This window comes from Netta rufina, assembly GCF_964035555.1.
Source record: "Netta rufina genome assembly, chromosome: 5".
NCBI classification, from domain to species: Eukaryota; Metazoa; Chordata; class Aves; order Anseriformes; family Anatidae; genus Netta; species Netta rufina.
In genome coordinates, this window is record NC_140128.1 from 4,998,217 (window position 1) to 5,019,207 (window position 20,991).

Here is a 20,991-nt window from a genome sequence, read left to right on the forward strand (position 1 = left end):
TAATTATGGGGAATTCCCATTCAATATAAAGGAAAAAAAAAACATTGAGGGTGGTCAAACATTAGGCCAGGTTGCCAAGAAACAACGTGGCATCGCCATCCTTGGAGATACTCCCAACCTGGCAGGAGGTGGCCTGGGCAACCTGCTGAAATGGGACCTACGTTGGGCAGGAGGCAGGACAAGACGAGCTCTGGCCATCCCCTCCAGCCTACACGATCCTCTGCTTCTGTGATACACATGGGTTTGTGAGATACACCTACCAGTTTTGACAGTGCCTTAGACTGAGGTATTTCTTAGTACCACACTCTAGGCATTCACTAAGCTATTTAGGGCCAGCATACAGCCTTACATTTGCTTTTTTTCAGCCTTCCACTCAAACAAACAAAACATCTCAGTCTTCTGTACCAAACGTACTTCTAGTAAATTAACAGCATCATATGGGGCATTTTTACAAAGCCTTCCCAGATGCTTTAGAAATAACAGATTATTTAAAATAGGAAAAGGCACCTGGTATGTCCCCAGAGCAAACAAGGACAATGGCCTAAAGTCAGTAGAAAAGCGTATTTTTCTTCCTGGCACATTGTGCCTGTGTCCTGATGTAAAGCTGCTTTCTAGGCAGGATACCATTACGGTCTCAGACCTATCAAAAACATCATGACATAAAGAAGGACATAATCTTCCATGCCTAGGTTAATTTAAGATTTATTATTTCAAACACTTAAAAATACCCTGATCCCTGGGCTACAAATTCCTACGCTCAAAGTCAAAATGTACATAAATTGCTGCAGTCCTGCACCTGCAACTTAATGTTGTTTATTATAAGAGAATGCATTCCAAAATGTTAAAGTCAGCCGCAGTGTAAGGCAGAATGCGCAGTAGGTTCTTGGCAAAGTTGACAGATAGTTTATAGTTTATTAATACTGTGTATAGCTCGAAAAGTTCACTACATTAATTTTAAAGACCTGATGGAAGAAATAAGACGTTGGTGTTAAGCAGGTAAAAGAGGGTAATGAATTTCACTTTTATTTTTGTATTTATTACAGTCACTCAAAACCAACAGGCTGTGACTGATACCCAATTAATAATCCATGGGCCCAGTACACGGACAAAGTGAAAGAGCAATTATCTATTTGCATGTCTTTTCGTACAGTGAAAATCTTACAGTAGCAAACCTCAGCGCTGCCAAGGAGACAGGCTGCCTACACGTGAAGTGGCACAAGTCACCAAAACACAGCCCAACTGGCTGCAATCGACCTGATTCAACTTACGGGCTCCTGTAAATAAGAGAGGTAGTGAATGATCACATACGTGGAACTAACACAATTGGGACACAAATTAATGAAAAGACTTTTGCAGGAGGAAAAAAAAAAAAAAAGTGATGCAGTGGCCACAGACAGTAAAGCTCTAACATGGAGAAGCAGATTATTGTCGATCTTCAAAGTTTATTTGGACGTTGGGTGCATATGAAAAGCCTGTGTGTTCCACTGAGCATGAAAGTCAAACAGAAACATTTATTTTCAAAAAGGACTCTGCCTCGGGAGCTATGCAAATATATCAGAGCTTTAACGCACCCCTTTTTTCAAACCTTTAGAATCTTTTCCAAGTCATTTTGTATTGAATTAAAATTATACCTATAAAGACAGCTGGTGTTATTTTTTGTACCTTTCTACTGACTCGTCCACAAATGTCACTGACCCTAAGGAGGAGCAACTACTGCAGTCACACAGGGTGAGGAAGGAGAGCATGCAGAGCCACGGTTTCTCCCCTACCAATTACATTTCTTTCTAGTTTCTCTTTGCCCATACAGTAAAAGATTCAAAGGTATTAGGAAGAGGAATAATTATATGAAAAGACAAATTCTGTATGCAGACAACTTTCAACTGACTTCCGAGACTTTGGCTTTCACAGCGCTACATGACTCAAAAAAGTACAATGTTGATTTTGTTCAACCTTTTCCAGAGAAATTTCACTGAAGTATGTAAAGGAGTGGTTTGTCCATGCCATTTTCAAATTACCCAATAATTTAAATTCCCTAATAGAAACAGATGGAAATGTTAGATTCCCATGAGGTTTTTCGATTTTCCTTGAAGTATTCTGCTTTACTACAGATGGATGAAAACAGAAGATACACCAAACGGAGGAACTACTGAGTTTTCACTCTAAACAAAAACAATTCATTTCGATAATGCTGAAGATTTTGTCTCATCATTCAGACTCACAGTAGAATAACTAAATTTGGCAGATGCTTTCTGCAAAATGCCTTGTCTTTATTAGTGCTTTTATGTGCACAAAAGAAGAAGAAGAAGTGAGATATATAAAGCTATATCTTCATTGCAATTAAAAAATATATATGTTTTTTTTTTTTTTACTTGGGTACATTATTCTAGCACTATGCATTGTTTACAGTGGTAAACAATGAAGCCCAGTCAGTCTAATAGGATGTAAAATCTTAGTGGAAGCAAAGCACTATGTTTTCTTATTTTGATGTAGCTTGTTCAAATCAACTCCAAGTAAGAGATATATGCCTGGCCTTGACTGGCTACACAGATATAAAAACTACCTGGGTCCTGTCTCCACCAGGACTGTACCCAGAGAAAGCTGGACTAACTTACCTTTTATCGTGTTAAAAATGGGGATTTTTAAATCTTTGTGCTGAGAACAAAGCCTAATACACACAATAGTAGTGGAAGCCTGCACAGTGCTAGGTTCAAGGACATAATTTCTTCATTCTTTGTTTTCGTCATTTGTTAAACAGGGGCAACAATTCTTTTTGCTGTGGTATTGAATAATGGCCTGCTCTGCTAGAGTAGAAATAAAAGTAAGTGAAGATAGTCTTTGTATTGATGTGCTGCCTGTCTTGTTTACGACAGAAACTATTTTGTTTTTAGAAAGGAAGTGTTCTAAGAAAAGCTTTTATAACAGGTTCAGAAATATAAAAGCCATTTCAGGATGAGGACATCTCTATCCTTTATTTTGTTAGGCCTTGAAAGGGCTTTTTAAATGTTAACAGCTATGACTGCCTTCCCTCAACTGATGCTCCCTTCTCAGCAATCCTTTTGTTGACGTCTCTTTTTTGCTCTTAGCTTGTCTCTCCTTCTTCCCAACTCCTTAAAACAAAACTTAGCAAGAGCTTGGAATTGAATTTTTGGCAGACATCATGACACTAAAACGTACTGAGTAAGTATGTTGCCTAAGTCAGATTTGAATTAAAAAATAAAAATAAAATCTTTCCCCACCTCCAGTGATATACAGAATATTTTCCACTCTTCTCTGTGGTAGCCTCTATATATTGCACTGACAACTACTAAGCAAAGCGGGTTAGAAATCAAGAAGCATTTTAATCTTAATATATGCTGAAAGAGATGAAACATTTTTGAAACGCGAGGGCAATGTCCTGTTTCCATTTAAAAAGAAATAGAGCTTTCTGTTAAAAGGGAATGTAATTTAAACTGTGCACTTAATGTAGGCGTGTGTGTGTACATATGATATGTACTTTTTTTTTATTTCAAGCTTAAAAAAAAATCAGTAGTTGCCTTGCTCAGCTTTCCTACAGACAAATCCTGGCAGCATTCCCTGTCTCACAGTGATAGGTACTTTGAATATCAGAAGTTCATTAGTAACAATTAAAAATTCTACAGCACTTGAGAAGAGGTTGATCCTATTTTATATGCCAAAGTCAGTTAGCACATTATAAATTACAGTAGTCCAATTACACCGTAGCTAATATTTAGCACTTACACATTGCTTTGAACAGACTGTGCAACCATTAATTACATCTAAAGGCTGGAAATGAGATATATTGTCTGCATTTTGTAGATAAAGCAGAAAGGTGAGATATGCCAAAGGCCACTTGTTCTTGGGCAGAGCCAGGACCATTACAGGAGAAGATTCGGCTCTGCAACCAAGCCAGGTCTGTCCTGTCTCATTACTGCAGCTCAGTCAATGACTGCACGGCAAAGACATCACACAATGAAAAAAGCCTTCTGGCTGTCAGACCTAGCTGTGCTTTAATCTACCCTACCTCGACACAGACATCTCAAATATATATATATATATATTTTTATTTTTTTTCCAAAGATTGTACATCAGATCCTTCAAAGATAAAACTACTTCTGCCAGACCCAGTTAAGCTTCTGCTTTCCCATACCTAGCTATCCTAAGTTGTTGTCTGCCTGGAAGTTTTTATTGCCGAGGTTCATAACTTAGAATTGGACTGGTGCAGAAAATCTTCACTGAGGTAGGTTTTTTCCTGTAATAGGGCTGGCTTCCCTCCACCCCCAAAGATGGTTCCCATCCAGAGACTGGAGCTCACCACCAAAGCAGAGTTACACAGAAAAGCCTGAGATGGTAACTGTACATATCAGTGAATAACTTTGTCATCTTACTGGTCATTACACCCCATCACACTCTCGCTGTAGCATCTGCCTCTCTCTGTTTACCATTCCAAGCAGAAGCCTTTTCACTCCTCCCTACTGCTCCTTAGCTATATGGATGGACAGACAGCTAATCCGTGTCTGATTCCTGCATCACAGCCAGTTTCTACTCCACGGCAAAACCTTAGCTCCGGTGACTGGAACGCCAATTTCCAGATAGTCTCTTCTGAGGGACTATGTAAAGAACTGTGTAAAATCCACACAAATGTTGCCCCGCATCCTTACCACTGTTTTGTTAATATACTCAAACAGTCTCACACACACTCAAGACGTGCTTCTTGTTAAAAGCCAGTCTGTCTGGTTATCCTGTGAATGATTATATTTTTCAGTTGTTCAAAGACTACAGCAAATGCAACACTGGATCTTAGCATGACAGGATTTTCTTAACTCTGCCCTTTCTTACTGTCTTCTATTATTACTGGAATTAAATCTAGCTCCTTACTCACACATCCTTAGAATTATCTGTAATATCTCCATAAAGATAAATGAAACCTTTGCATAATCAGTCTTCTACTGAGACAATTCACATTTTTGCTAGCAGCCTGATGACTCCATTTTAAGTTCCCCCATATGTAGACGTATGCCATATAATACTAGGGATATATTTGTCTTTTTTTTTTTTTTTTTTAATTAAGGTAACACTTTTCTGCAAAACCAGAGCATTTTTATTCCAAAAGAGCAATAAGATAAGGAAGACAAATATTTCTAAAATCCCCTTACTTACTAGTTCCGTTATTAGCACATCTTATTCAAAATGTAAACAAAACACCAAACCATTGCAGCCATATAAAGAATCGTATATTTCAGTCATCCTGAAAAGAACCTGAAGTTAACTGTAACCCACAACTTGGACCCAATTAAAAAAACTCATTTCAACTTTAGCAAAGCCTGATTTTCTTGCACCTTTTTTTCCAATGGCAATCCGTCTCCGTTTGTCCCGTAAGGAAACCACAACCATGAAGTTCAAATTTTGCACTTGTTTTTCTTAAGGAACAGGTCTTTTAAGCATAGTAGCACACAAACCGTAATAAAAACTTAACTAAAAAAACGGAAAAGATACAATTTCACTAGTATTAGATTACCACAATTCCTATTAACAGACTAAAAATGCTGCTAGATACTACAAAAAAAATTACTGATAGTGATGTTATTTTTTACATTTTGTACCCCTTCCATGAGAAATTGTTTATTAAAGTACCAGAATTTCAACTAAGCCACAATTACAGTCATTATATAATTATATACTGAGATACATTAAAATGATGTTAAAGTTGTAAATACAACATTCTCTCATATTAATGCTCCCTTCTGCTCTTTATCATTGTCAAACAACAATTATGGAAGTTTTAGAAAACAGGCGTAACAGCTGTGCCTTTCTGTTTGATTTTGCACACTCAGGTGGTACAATATACGTGAACATTAATTTAAATATTACTATCCTAGTGTTGTTTTGGATTAAAAAAAAAAAATGAAAATAATGACAATTTACAAATATCTGTAACTAAATCTACCTACCCAGGAGTGGCAGGGCTCTATCAGCACATCTCTACATTACTAGATCGGCTGAGTTTTTGTGCTCCATCTTCCAGAATATGTTCTTATCAACTCTTCTTTCACTGTACGTCAGTCCTACAGAGGAATGATGGGTGACATCTGAGTAACAAGGCTCAGGCAAAATGTTAAAAAATATCAAAACGACCAAATATTTTAAATGCCATACTCAAACAAAGAGACAAATAGTGCATTGTAATGACACATTTTTAAGCTCCCCTATTTTTCCTCCTCTGTAAAGAAGATATTCATAAAGACCATCTTAACTGCGAGCAGGTCATTGTCTAAGCATAGAGAATCCTCTCACAGAGAGTTCAGAGCAGAAGCCTAAATGTAGAAGCCCTATAGACTTCTGTAGGAACTTTTCATCCACTTGCAAGGAATTGAGCACCCTTTATGAGATAAGTTGTCCATCAGCATCTTTACACCGTGCGTTACGGGCTCTTCACCTTTAGTCAGTCTCTACAGTGTGGTCCACGCTCCTTTGCCCTGCAGGTGACTGCACGTGGTGTTTGCAGTCATAGCCCACTTCATCCTGCCTTGTCTCTAACCTTCAAAATCCCAAAATTTCCTTGGTCTAGCACAGAGATAGATAGAGGGGTGAGGGGGCAGATTTACTGCCTCAAGCCTGAAACATTTCACTGTTGTAGTGACAAAGGAAAACAATAAAAGTGTGAATAACAACTCGGGAACAGAAGAAACCAAGCCAAAACAAACTACTAAAGACAAGTAGATGCAGTGAAACGCAGCTCAGATCTCTGAAAGTCGAAGAGAAGCCCAGGCTCACCCCAATTGCTGAGCAGAGTGGCGGGTGTGGGGCACGTCCTGACCCACCTGTGCTGTGTGTGCACAGCCTGTGAGGAGACCTGAGGGTACAGGGCGTGCGTTTGGGGGTATTTGAGGGTAGATGAGAAAAATTTGTGGCTGAATCGACTGAAACAAGACAACGTGAACACACCAGGCTGGCAGCCATTCAAAAGAGACCTATTTAAGAGTTTACATCTTTAGCTCTTTCACTACACAAGAGAATTGCAAGCACTTGTTGTGAACCGGGCGTTAGGGAGGTTATAACGGGGCCAAGCACATTCACTGCTGCTCTCAGCCGGGGCGCTTTATTTCAGCTCAGTGTCGAAAAGCGGCAACCCAAACACCTTTAACTCTGGCTGCTCTGCCACAGCTCTGGGCAAGCCCCTACGGGACCGGGACATTAAAGCAGAGGGCGGCTTTAACAGCGGGCTGAGGCGCCGGGCGGCTGCTGAGGCGATCCCCGAGCAGGGGGCGGGACGCCGCGCCTCAGCCCTCGCCCCTCAGAGCCGGGCACCACCGGCCCGCCTCGCCATCCCCTCCGCCAATCAGCGCGCGGGGCCGTCCCCAGCGCCGCGGAGGCTTCTGGGGGTTGTAGTCCCTCCTCTCAGGCTCCGCGCCGCGCAGGCGGCGGGGAGAACTACACCTCCCAGCTCCCCCCGCGCGGCCGCGACCCGGCGCGGTGGGTGCGGAGCGGCTCCCTCAGGAAGGCGGCGGCGGCGGCGGTGGCGGCCGCGGCCATGAGCTCGGCGCGGGACTCGCAGCCTCAGCACGGCCTGAAGCGAGCGGCCTCGCCCGATGTAACGGGGATCGGGGCTGGGATTGGGATTGGGGTTGGGGTTGGGATTGGGATGGGGTGGGCGTAACGAGCGTGTGCTCCCCCACCCCCCCCGCAGGGCTCCAGCAGCTGGGAGGCGGCCGACCTGGGCAACGAGGAGCGCAAGCAGAAGTTCCTGCGGCTGATGGGCGCCGCCAAGGTGAGGCCGGGGGTGTGGGACGGCAAAAAAATAAAAAAAATAAAAAATAATAATGAGATCGGCAGGGTGTGGGCAGAGCTGGCGGTGCCTGGGAGCGCCCCCAGCCCCCCCCGCGGTGTCTGTTCGCAGAAGGAGCACACCGGGCGGCTCGTCATCGGGGACCACCGCTCCACGTCGCACTTCAGGACAGGTCAGTGCAGGGATGGGGGCAGGGTTTGTGGCTGGAGGTGAAGGCAGATCCGTTTGCCAAGTTGGTAATGCCTCATCAGAGTGCAGGCAGCTTTTCTGGCCTTCTGAAGGCCAGGGTCAATAAAGGGCTTGGTGGTCAGTGAAACTCGCGTAAACCAGGCTCTACAGGTCCTTGTCGTGGTTTCTTATCACAATAAGAAAGTGAAGTGTTGCTGCTTTTGGTACCCAGCAGTATTACGCTGCTTCCGTGCTGCCAGGTGTGGATATCCACGCCCCTAACTCAGTGTGTGTGTGTGTTGGGGGGGGGGAGAGAACAAAAAAAAACAGGATTGATTTCTCCTCCAACCTGGTTACCTACTGAATGGAAATCTCTCTACCTTAAAGCACAAAATAGAGGAAGGGAAGATATGCAAGGTCATCTTGGAATTAGCACTAATTTGATGTTATATAACACATAGCTCCTTATCGGACTCGCTCAGTCAAAGTACACCGAAACGAAGCTGGGCTGGAATGCCTGACAGAAGCTGTAATAAAACTGTATAGAAGAGCAACTGTCGAGAGGTTCAGAAAGCTTATTGATACCTGATACGCCCCACAAGCCATTTTTCAGTTGATGAAAAGCGATGTGCAGGCCAAAACACCAAAGGAAGCCTGGGGATTGTTTTCCAGGCTCTGCTATTGGCCTGCAGAGTGACTGTGAATCACCTCCTGGGACCTGAATTTCCTAGGATGCTGCTTCTTAAGGAATCATAAATACTCAGAACTGCACTGTTATTAGCAAGAAGTGCTGCTTTTTCACAAAAAAAAATAAAAATCAGGGCAGCTATTTTCTTAACACTTTACTTCCTTTTCCAACATAAGGTTTTCCTCCTTCTAGAGTAACAGATGACTCTACTTTCTAAACAAGGAAAAGTTCGTAATACATCCGTGGTTTACAGTGACACAGGTTAAAAACTAGTGTTGTAGGCCTTCTTGGGGGGAAGATTTAGAGGTTTCAACTTTTCACAAGAACAGAGGATACTCAACTATTTCGGATCATATTTTTCCCCCCAGTAGAAGTGCTCCTTGATTTACTTACACAAGCAAATAGTAGTAAAGGGCATGTAGAAGGAGTAGCTCATGCTCTGTTAATTAGATAAGATCAGTTTTCCTGCTAATTCCTAAAGGTGGGCAAGAGTAAAAAGTAACTGCTCCTGATAATTCAGGCTGCATGAAATAATTTCAGATGCAGCTCTATAAACAAGCGTGGTAGTATTGTTCTAATTGCTAATGCAATGTGCTAATTACAGTTTGTAACTGATACATTTTTGTACAGTAATCTGGTAGTTTCTAAGGAAGGTGGCTAAATTTAAACTTTTTCACCTATATTGTGATAAGCTTTGAAAAACCTGGTGACTTTGTGTAATTTGATGTCTTTGTTAATTTGAATGAACCATAACCAAAGTACACTGGACATGCAGGGGAAGAAGACAAGAAAATGAATGAAGAACTGGAGTCGCAGTACCAGCAGAGCATGGACAGCACCATGTCTGGACGAAACCGGCGCCATTGTGGACTTGGTTTCAGTGAGGTAGCAAGTTTAATTATTTCTCTACTGATTTGGCCGTCGCTTCAGTAAGACAAGATGATCCATGGGTTAAAAACCTGATAACCGTGCATGGTGGTGAACTTGCACAGTTTGGGTTAAACGAGAAACTGGCTGGAGTCACTTGACCCTAATTTGTGTGCGCTGTTGCAGCCGTGTAGGTGCCTGGAAATGATGGATGCTTTCCATTGTTCCGAGCAGTGCTATGACGTACTCCATAGTAGGCAAGAGCGATTAGGACAAAGTTGCAAATATATCAAACGAGTGTTGTCACGGAACACACAAAAGGAGGGAGCGTGCGTAACCATCTGCATTGTCACAGAGAGCTAATTAATCTATTTTGGCTTCTGGCTGCTGTGAGGTGCATACCTCCCTATGGCCCTGAAAACTAAGCAGAAATAGAGGGGTCAGATGAGGGTAACTTGGCCTTCCGTGGGGTGGCACCCACCTGGTCTTGTACTTGCAAGCGATTGCATAGGGATGAGCAGAAAGAGGAATGTGACCAAAAAAAAAAAAAAAGGAACAACCACATTGGGTTATTAGGAAGCTGTCCTTATGTGCCAGTTGACATGTCTTTTTTTTTTTTTTTCCTCCTGTTGGCACCTATTATGGCATGAAAACATGGATAATGTTTCCAGAGAGAGTAAAACAACGCATGCTTAGAGTTCTTAGTATTCAAACACGGACGCATTGCTCCTTAGGTGCATGAACAAAATTCAACTTTTGGCTCATTCCTTTTAGCAGTAGCATTGGATTACTTCAGCACTCCTAACGCTGCTCTGTAATGCTGTGCTGAATTTATTTTCAAAGATCAGTCATGACTAATCATCAGAAGTCTTGATGATCTATCAGTTAGTGTCAGCACGTCTCATTCCCTGACAAGCATTTAAGTGTCGTTGTGTACCCTGTGCGCAAAAGTAAAGAATCACTGAAGCGATGGAAACCAAAACTTTTCAAGCCCATCTAATGCAGTCTTCAGGGTTTCTGCTGTAACTAAATAGGAAAGTGGCCAAAGAATCTTTGGCTGTTGCAGTCAGTCCTGTTAAGCAGTCCAGCGGGGTTCCTTTCTGTCTAATAATTTGTATATCAAAGACCTGTGGTTAGCAAGCTAGCCCGCTTCAAAACTGATAGGAAAGGAGCCATTTAGCACAACGTTCTCACTGGGCACATCTAAGAGCCGCGATGGAGTTGCCAGGAAATTAGGGTTTCTCTGTTTCATAATCTGAACTTCTAGTTTCAGGAGGGTGAAGAAGAGGCAGGTGGACACTCCTCTGAACACGAGAGTTCAGACGACTCCGAAAGTGGCTCTGAGTCAGAGCAAGACGAGTCTGCAGAGGAGCTGCAAGCTGCTGAGAAGCATGATGAAGCTGAGGTTCCAGAAAACAAAAAAGAAGCGAAAAGCAATTATAAGATGATGTTTGTTAAAGCTAGTGGTTCATAACTGCAGATGTAACAGCTTCGTATTTAAAGTACAGTAAGCCTTATTGTTACAGTGCGAAGTGGAGGACTGCTACAGCACAAATCTTTGTATTATGATTTTAAAAAGACCCTGTTAGATGACAAAAAGTAGTATTTGCTTTCAGTTGCCATGGATAATGTTTTTATGGGCACAGTGAGAATCCTGGTTTTTGTAAAGTGTATAAAATACTGGATGAAGAAATAAATTCTTTTTGTTCCTGCCCAATCTGTACTATATGTTATCTAAACTACCCTTCCCTTTATTTCATGCCAGAAAAGGAAAATTCCTCTTAGTGGCTTCTTCAGTTAGCACCCTAGTCTTGAATTTTTAACTATAAGATTACATGTGAATTATTGGATGTTGCAGTAGTTGTAAAATACCAATATCAGCACTATTTTGTGATGTGCTAGAGCTTTAAACAATGATTTTGTCTATAGATGCTAGTGTTGACAGGGCTAAGAACAGAAATCGCTCACTTTTGTAGCAGCATTAATCACTATCCACCTGAAGTCCTACAACAGCTGTTGGGAAAAGATGGTTTGAAATCCTTTATACAATAGGAGATGGGTTGCTTCTTTTTTTTCAGTTTATAATAAGGATGGGGAAAATAAACTGCAGGGAGGGTAACTTGTAGTCCTTTATAACTTTCACTAGAAAAAAAAAAAAGATTTTGAATGATTGGCACCTGGTTATAACACTAAGCTGTTATTTTTAATAACACTGCCTGAAGAAATCATTTTACTTTGGAAGAGAAAATATAATTTAATAATAAAAAGGATATGAAAATCATTTAGCTCTTTAATATATAGAGTACAGAGTTTCACGCGAGCCTTTCTTCCTTCCCTTGCCATACACACATCGCTTGGATGTCTATGTAAATTACCACAAAAAGGTTGTACCTTGCAATTTAAGCTGATGTGCATAAAGAATCAGGACTTCTGGTAACTCCTTCCAACAAGAACTAAGTGTAGCCGTTCCTTTGCAAATGTATAGCTTATCATACTAAAGTTACCAGTAAAATAACAGAACTTTTTAGACTTAATTTCCTCATGAATGAACAAACTGCCTCTTTGCTGGGAGAACAGAACAGCACACCCGTACGTGTAGCGCAGCTTCATTCTTTTACAATAGTGTTTTAAGAAACACTCCAGATGCTTGTGGGGAATTTTCCATTTCTGTATGCTATTTATTACATGCAGATAAAATTTGCAAGCCACATGGCTTACACGAAAGCAACAGTACGTGCTATCATATAGGGTTATTGAATAAAACATAAACAGTGCAGCATCAATTGTTGGGGGAGGACTTGGACTAAGATACCTTATGGAAAAGATAAAAGCAATATGACTGTAAATAAAAAGTTTAAGGTAGCTGTTTCACTATAGTTGTGCTTAATCCCAATTTTTTAAGTCATTAACTTTTAAAAACAATTTTGAACAGCAGCCACTCAAGTTCAGAGATTTGTACTTGACTTGTACGGATTCTTTTTGTTTTCCCACTATTCCAAGATTCTAATATGTAGACAGAAATTAAAGTTGCTTGTACGCGGTTAAAACCTCTCCATGACTTAATTTTCCTAATGATGGAGCAGCTAATGGCTAAGACACTGAACGTGTCTAAGACAAGTTGAAGAACTGTTATTCCTATTTGAATGCAGGCTTTGAACTCCCACTATATAGACAACTTTGCAGACAACCTATTTTCATAGAAGCCTTTCATATCTTCATCAAGATGCAGCTTTGGCCAAGGCCTAAATTAACAGAGAGAAGAAATTGGAGAAAGATGCTAGGGAATACAAGTATAGGAACACCCATGTTGTTACCGTATCTTTGGGATTTTTTTCTCAATTCTGGATTTTTTTCACCGAGCAACCTCATCGCAGAAGAGGCTGTATCAAAAGTGCCAGCCCAGACGTGTCCCATTTCTGTGAGATCCTCAAGACAGAAACCAGACCAGTGAGGCCGTCTCTGCCTAGGTCACGCTCTCCCCTCCATCCTCCAGTCGAGCTGATTGATTAACTCTCCTTATCAGCCTGAGATCAGTTTCCTCCTATTTGGACACTCTGGCTACATTTAAACCAACATTTCCACTTCTAAATTCTTTTAGATTTGGCTGCTACCTACTATTTATTGCCTCACGTGGAGTGCAATCACAAAATTAAAGGGCAGGCTGCAACCTTTTCTTCTGCAGCTGCTCAGCATCCACAGGGATCTTGTGCCTCAACGCCACCGTGCATCTAGACAGGGACTCGGGAAGTGATGGAATCCACCCCTGCAGGCCCCGCTGCTTTCCCACTAGCCTTGAAGGAAGGGCGTATTAAGATTTAGGCATCAGTCCCAAATACAAATGAATAGATCACAAAAGAATAAAAAGTAAGCCAAAATTAAGCATTTCTGATAAAAGCTGTTGCCAGGAAGAGCCAGCACAACATAGCTTCCATTCCTGAAGCACACAGCCAGTAATATGGCAAACATCTGACGGGGTTTGGGGCAACACATTTCTAATGCTGAGCCAAGACTAACCTGCTCAGACCACAACCATACCCATTGCTGGGTGACACACGTTATGTCAGCACCTGCACTTCCATCTGCGAATCAGCACCTCTAAGCAATTTCTTACGTGCTGAGGAAAGATGATTTAGTTTGGTGTAAATACTGCAATTTTTATTTCAACAGTCAGATTTAGCAATATTTGGTATAAAAGCACCAGGATTAGAGACTTAGAGCAGCAGAACACTTTCAGCTCTCAGCAGAGAGGGAACCGAGATGAAAATCGAGATTGTGTTTTGGCTGCTTCTGTAGTTAGTTCTCTGCCTTTTCAGGCTGAGGTGGGAATTGCTCCCAAAGATGACAGCAGAACACACGCACAGATCCCAAATCAAAGAGGCCAACTGCATTTGTCTTTTCAGACAAGATTTGGCCACTGAAATTCCTCAGCTCAAAGACAATCCCAGTAGAAAGGCAGAAGTCTGCCCATACTGGTAGAGGCCTTTGGAAACAACTGAAGGAAGATCTGTCCCAGAGCAACCACCACAGCTGGTGGAGTCTCTAACCCACACCGACACTTGACCTGCACAAAGGTTAATGCAGGGGCAGTACCAGCATCTGGCTTTCGAGGACCGAGAACACCAGAGCAGCTGGGAAGAACCCATGTGCCCGTTCCCCCTCCACCTGCCCTGCAGCAGGGAGCCCCTCACGCTGAGCACCGTCACAGCCCCGCTGCCCACGAGACCCTGCACTCACAACCGAGGCTGCTTCTGAGCCAAGTAAAAAGGGCTCTGTCTTCTCACCAACTTACAGGAATTCTTCAAGGCCAAGAAAACCTGATCTGTCAGGTGCCCTGTAGCTTTATGCAACTGCTTTACAGTTTACTCTCCTTTTTTTTTCCCGAAGAGGAGGCTGACAACTTGATTCCTGAAAGCACAATTTATAGGCCAGCTTCAAAGCTATAGGTCCTTCTGAGGCGCTGGTTGGGGAATTCACATCAAAGATGATGTGCACATGTTGTTCTGATGTCAGGGAGGACGGCTGGCAGAAATCTCTGTGGATTTACTACAGTCCCCAGAACAGGGATTAAATTATGCACTGAAGCTGCCTCTGTAAACTGCAGGAGACAAAGAGAATAAGTGGCAGTGCAATACCTCATAATCAAAGCCTGGCACAGTTATTTCCATCGGTCTCTTGGAAACTGTCAGGGGATTAAGAGAAGGGACATGTGTCAAGGTACCCTCACTGAAGGGACAAGTGGAAGTTGGCTTTGTTTTTTAAGACTGTCACCTCAAGTACACTTTTTCCTGAGCTAAATATCTGAGTAGTACACAGGTGTTCAGTATCATGATGGAGAAATAAAAGTTTCCTCACTTTTTGCACAGCATTAAAGAAGCAAAGTGCTCAGTGATTTAATCTAATTTGACATGGATTTGAAGTGCAGGTGCAGAATGAGATCGCACCAACAATTTGCGCTATTCTCTGTCTAAATCCAGTACCATTTATGGTGTCCATAGCCTGGGAAGATCTAGTACAGGGGAAAAAAAAAAAAAAAAAGAAAAAGAAGAAGAAAAAAAAAAATGACCAGAAGAATGGAAACTAACATGTAATAGAAGAGAGGTTTTTTTATATCATCAGTCAAGCAATACAAGAGCTCATATAAAAACAACTTCCTCACTTTGAGCTTTTACACTACTGTCCACCTTGACCTGCAGGGAAATTCTCGTAAACCACTGAAGGACGTGTGCTCATCACAGGTGTATCAAGCCATATTAAAGACTGCAGAAAAAAAGTTAGACAATCTGAACCGGTTTCTGTTCACCCACAGATTTATTGCTAAATGAATTGCACCAAATGCAGGTGAAGCTTTGATTCTCAAATGTTTGGGGCCAAGTCCCCTTCTTCTCAGCCACTAAAATCTAGTGATTGTGAACTGTTTGTAAGGATGCCATCAGCACCTCTCTTTCCAAAGAGTGTTTTTTTGTTAAAAAAGTGACAATCGTAACATAAGAAGTCAATACGTGATAGAGAAAAGAAAAAAAGATCCGATTTACTCAGTAGTGAACTGAAGAAGCCACACTACTCAAAGACAAGTAAGGCCTGCACATCAAACCATTTGCCAAGTCACTTTTAAACCGGATTCAGACAAGTGAAGATCTCTCAGGCACGTGGAAGGCTCAGAGGCAAGCAGGGATCACAGCCACAGCCAGCCTGAGACGACCGCAGCACCACCCCTTGCAACAGCAGAGCAGGGGCTCAGAGAGAAACACTCGCTGGGGCCAGGCTCTGGGCCGGGGGAGATCAGCCTCTTCCAACCCCGGTTCGGGGACAAGCTGTTCCCATGGGGAGGAGGAGGGTTTCACCAATACTAACCATTCTGAACTGGAATTTGGCTGAACAGAACAAAGCAAAGCAGCCAGCAGCAGCAAAGCACCTTCCTCTACCCAAACCACTGCGCTATGCCATCGGTGATCGGCTCCATCCGCTGTCACCACCACCACTCTGCTCTTATTTATCCACTTCACAAAGTTTTGTCTTGTTTTGTTTTGACTAGTACAATGGACTTACATACTTGCCAGGTATTCTTCTCTCCCCCTCTACAATTTAGCCTGACTCCCTTTCTCAAAGCGTTTTGTTTCTGCCAGAGCCAATGTATTGCAGCTCCTTCAAGCTTTTTCCAGGTACCTCCCTCCAAACCACCAGGCTGTTCCCCTCTCTCACCTCTTACTTAGTCTTGTTTGCAGCCACGTCTCTGCCATTATTTCCTACAACTCTCTACTCACCCTTGTTTTCTTAATTTCTTTCATCCTTCAGTGCTTTCTTATGCTTAGCTCCTGGTAAAAGGTTTCTTTTAGTGGGAAGAGGAAAAAAAAAATCACATTATTCTTTTAGCTTACATCTTATAACAGTTTCATCAATAATCGCTGGCTGAAAAAAACAAAACAAATCAAAACAAAAAAAAAGCTAATTCATAATGTTTTGTCTGCAGGCTGTTTTACACTCTGTAAAGCAACCGGGACCACTTACAAGTAAATAACAGGTAAGCAGGGCACAACCCTGTGCATATGCAATGCCTTCTGGTTTTATTTTCTTTTATAATTAGCACTCCGAGTTCTTCTGTCACCTCCCCGTAATATCACAGTAAGCTTTGTAATTTTACCTTCCTCTCCGGTACACCTGTAGTTTTACATTCAAAGTATGGTTGTTGCACAGAATACCTCGACAGGCTTGTATTAAAAATGCCCTTTAAAATTCCAGAGCTTTGAACTAAAGAAATATCTCGAGAAGTTTTCATGGAAAGTTCATCTCCGTTGGTTCAGTTCAGCCACAGTTAGATGCACCTTTTCAAATAATGGCAAAAAAAAATAAAAATGTAAAGGGGTCAGACCCAATCAATACACTTGTTCAAACAGAATTTCAGGCACTGTGATGTGTGTACTTTTTGTGCTCTTTCTTTGTACTGCTCCACTCTGAAGAAAGGTTGCTTTTGCTGGTAGAGCAATAAAAGTCTTAGCCTTTTGAATACAGCCAAATAACCAATGGGAATGTTTACTAGGTGTGGAAAATATAGCTGGTTTTCATGTCTTTCCTGTGCTCATCTTTGTTCTTTTTATAACTACGCAAGACATACACACACACACCATAAGCAAACACTTTAAAATACCCGAAGACAGACATAAATCAGAGGAGTAACATCAGATCGTGCCTTCCGTACCTTCCACGTTTTGACACTCGGTAAATCCAGTCTTTCCTTCATATCGCATCCAGAAGTTAATTGCTGAGACACATGGGAAACGTGCGGTTATACAGAGAGCAAAACCCAACAATATAAAATAAATACACAGATTTAAAGGGCTGGAAATCCGATGGGCAAGGGAGGCTGGTGCAAAAACGCCCCTGTGATCGTGCTGGGTGTGCTCTGCCTGTGCCCAGCACCAACCTGCCCTCCCAAGGGGGAGCCTCAGGCCGCCTCATTTGACCTTTGGCAATTTTTTTGAAATAGCAATGCACAAGTTTAGGGGTGTCTTTCAGTACCTTTTAGTTACAGATACACACAACTTCCCAGAGTAGCATCCCTCAATACGATTGTTTCCTGAAAAATCTCTCTCTGGTGAAAGTGTGTTTGTTTGGGTTTGGTTTGCCTCCGACTGTCCCAAAACAGTCTGGATGCCTCCAAGTACAGTCACTGCCCGGCCCTTCCAAACACACAGCTCCAGATGCTCGTACAAAGGCAGGAAAAGCTCAACAGGATTTCCTAACAGCCTATCCACACACACAGCAGTGAAAAACAGGGGGGCCGAGGGGGTGTTACACAGGTTCAGACAGGTGAAAGCTGTGCTACTTCGAACTCTTAGGCAGGGTTATAAATCCAGCCGTGTAATAAATGAAACACTAATAATGTTATTATAAGAAATGGAAAACGTAGAAGGGGAAAGAATGCACTCTGCATAATTTTTGCTTAGTCTAACATCACAAAACACTAGTTAGAGAACGGTAACTTCAAAAGAACTGCTTTCTACTCACACTTCTGTTTAATTATAATTACACTTAAGCTTCTTCATAGGCAGAGGAAAAGCGTTACCTTCTGACTGAAATGATATTGAACAGTAGTCTGCAAGTAGTCGTCATGTTTTCTAGTCTTGATATCAGAAGACAAAATGACATTTTGATGGAAACAGAACTGAAAAAGGAAATCATCCCAAAGCAAACACTGGATACAAATGAAACTTAGCTGTAATTATTTAAGGACTACACCCATCCCTGTAAAAGGATAGTCACTGAAGAATAACATTTCACATATTTAATAAAAAAAGTTTTATTTAATAAAAATTTTTAGAAGAAAATCAGCTTGACTTTTTTTTTTTTCCCCTCAAAGTATGGAATTTGCTGTGGACACAGAGCAAAATCTTTAGAGACGCTCATCTCACTGCAAACATTCATGGTATAGCCATTTAGGGCAAAATCCTCCTCTTTCATGCAAGCTTGAGTAAGCAGATTTTGTGTGCACGACTGAAGGAAAGAAGAGGAACATCTCCTGCAACCTGCAGAGCAAAACTGCCCGCAGCCCTTCCCCTTCACTGCCAGAGCTAGAGGACTGCGCTCCTCACCCACCAGCCACAGCCCGGTCCTGTCCTCTTCCAGCCTGCATAACAAAGCTTCTGGAGAAAGAATGCAGCTTCACTCAACCACAAAACATGTGGTCAAAGGCTCCTTTGTGTTTCCAGCCCCAGTGTCTGAGAAACAGGAGGAGCACGGCCTAAGCAGCTCAACTCTGAGTTCTGCTTCGTGGGCCTGGAGCTCAGCTACTCCCCTTGTTACGTGCCTGCTCTTGAGGTCACAGAGTCGATGCTAAGCCACAGAAATACTTCTAACTGCCTCCCTGCATTTTGTTCCACGTATCAGGTTCCAGAAGAAGCAAACATTTCCAGTGGCCTCCACCAAACTCTTGTCACCTGAGTTACAGCAGAAATCAGCATTGGTCAGTAGCTAAGTGCAATCTGCAGGGCCAGTGACCAGCAGGCAGCTCTGTGGCCAATGCCTCTTTCACCTCCACGTTTAGGTGATGAGCAAGCGATTACGTGTGAATTACTTCTAGTCCTTCACTTCATTTCACTAAAGGACCAAGGAAGTGTCAGACAAACACACATCTGCAAAACAGAAAGGACAGCATCCTAGTAGTTGTATTTACGTCACTACCCTGAACAATCTTTCTATTCAAGAATAAACAGATTTAATCAGATGGTAAGAAACATTTCTTAAAAAAAATGAAGCTGTTATGTAGGGGGGAACTTGACTCACATCCTAACAATACAAGTGCAAAATCTGGGAGCTTCAAGGGGATTTGAACCAAAGAAGAGCAAAACGTGGCAGCAACACGAGCAACTCTGGATTTCCAACTGGAAGGATGCTGGTAAGAGAGCAGATAAAACAGAGGCGAAAGGAGGCAGTTATGTTAATATTTTAATCTGTACATATACCATTTTCCAAACTGTTACATTTTATTTAAATTAATGTTTTCTTGCAAAATAGTCATTTATGCTTTCAAAACTTTTTATAAAGGCAAAAATAAATCATTATTTTGGCAAAAGGCTTTGAAGTTGATACTGGCAGTATTGAGGTAAAATAGATTACATTAGCTAAATACATATTTTTAAGAGTATTTCTGAGTACAGTGTTAATATAATATGATTTCTGTCAAAATCTGAAACTTGAAGGTCAGTCAGTTTCCAGGGGACTATATCTATCACTTGGATATAGCAAATAAACAAGTTAGTGGTTTCACAAAATACTGCAGAAGTATTTCTCAGCCATTTCTCATCTAGAGCTGAACTCAACTAACCATTACGCAGTATTGGGCAATTTTTGCATATCTTGCACTCAGTTCTGTTTTGTTTTCTTCAAGTAAAGCAGTTGCAGCCATTCATTTAATCGTATTTTCTCCTTATATAACCACCTCACCCTTTGCCCTGTAAGTAAGTAAAACACTGAATTTCAAAGTTTGGCAAAGTAAAGCACCAGAAGAACTTACGTACAAAATTAGCAGGTGCCACGTTACGTTAGTTTTACCGTTTCCAGGATAAATAGTAGTCAATACATCGCATTATACTGTTTACTGAAAAAAAAAAAATCAAAAGAAAAAATATATTTTCTAGTGAAATGGCATGCCCTATTTTTTATTGCTTCACATATTGTAATTTAAAGTTTTCTTCTTCCACATCTCAACTTTCAAAAAATATATATAATTTGTTAGCTGTTTGTTACTACTGTCAAGAGCAACCTAACAGACTGTATATCGATACCACCAAGTTAATCATACGCAATCAAGAAAGCAGACAGGAGTTAAAACTGGTTATCATTATGGCTTTCATGGAAAATTTCATCTATACAGTGGTTATTAATATTTATTAATATTTAGAAAATCAAACTAAAAGTTCCTTGCAAAATATCATTTCATGGGCAAAAGGGTGGGTGATTAACTCTACAAAAATATTCGATCCAAAACACCCTTGCATTAAACCTCTCACTTGAGTTAGCTCTACCCATACCCTATGGACGTGCATCTAAGATTGTTCAATTTTCATCTTTTTCATGAAACTTTACATTGTGCATCTGAGCCTGAGGGGGAAGTAACAGCATCCTGTAACGACTACCTAAGTAGTTCCTCTTAAAATGAATGCAGCCCTTGATTTAAACAATTTCTAAAATACATTCTGTTCTAAAAATACATTGTCAGTATTTTACAGAGTTTATTAAAAGTGCCATTTATTCATATAAAAAAAAAGTCTGAACTAAGCTGAATTCAGAATAAAATGCTTTGCAATTCTCTTCATTTTCATAGAAAATCCCCCCATTATTCTCTGAACGTATTTCCAACAGAAGGCGTGATCAGCCGATGAGCATCTCCACAGAAAGCAGGTAACGAGCCTCCTCTTTCTTCTCTGCGGTGTCACTAGGTGGGATTTGCTTTGAGTCTTACGTCAGTGCTCGCTTACTGCTTTGGCTGGCG

At 41.5% G+C, this 20,991-nt stretch overlaps 2 protein-coding genes across 3 annotated transcripts in view; one reads left to right on the plus strand and one right to left on the minus strand.

Annotated features, from left to right (window-relative positions):
* The first annotated feature begins 7,457 nt into the window (after positions 1-7,457).
* On the plus strand, positions 7,458-12,377 carry LOC311209880 (small acidic protein). Its single transcript, XM_084287437.1, has 5 exons — positions 7,458-7,588; positions 7,685-7,765; positions 7,895-7,955; positions 9,415-9,524; positions 10,774-12,377. Exons 1-5 carry the CDS (start codon positions 7,529-7,531, stop codon positions 10,978-10,980), a joined length of 519 nt encoding a protein of 172 aa, XP_084143563.1. The 5' UTR covers positions 7,458-7,528; the 3' UTR covers positions 10,981-12,377.
* An 8,503-nt stretch (positions 12,378-20,880) lies between these two features.
* PLEKHA7 (pleckstrin homology domain containing A7) overlaps positions 20,881-20,991 on the minus strand; it is a gene marked incomplete at its 5' end in the record, with an annotated part of 133,843 nt that continues 133,732 nt past the window's right edge. The window contains one exon of one of the 2 annotated variants that reach the window (XM_084286891.1): positions 20,881-20,985. Coding sequence is in view for 1 of the 2 variants with exons in the window: in XM_084286892.1 (XP_084143018.1) it covers positions 20,963-20,985 (23 nt within the window). The remainder of the gene's footprint in view (positions 20,986-20,991) is intronic. The other variant, XM_084286892.1, reaches the window with a different exon arrangement.

Excerpts from the sequence above, each read along its gene's own strand:
- LOC311209880 (XM_084287437.1), top strand. The coding sequence starts at position 7,529 with ATGAGCTCGGCGCGGGACTCGCAGCCTCAGCACGGCCTGAAGCGAGCG. Across the intron at positions 7,589-7,684 it reads AGCGAGCGGCCTCGCCCGAT|GGCTCCAGCAGCTGGGAGGC; the intron begins GTAACGGGGATC and ends CCCCCCCCGCAG. Across the intron at positions 9,525-10,773 it reads GTGGACTTGGTTTCAGTGAG|TTTCAGGAGGGTGAAGAAGA; the intron begins GTAGCAAGTTTA and ends CTGAACTTCTAG.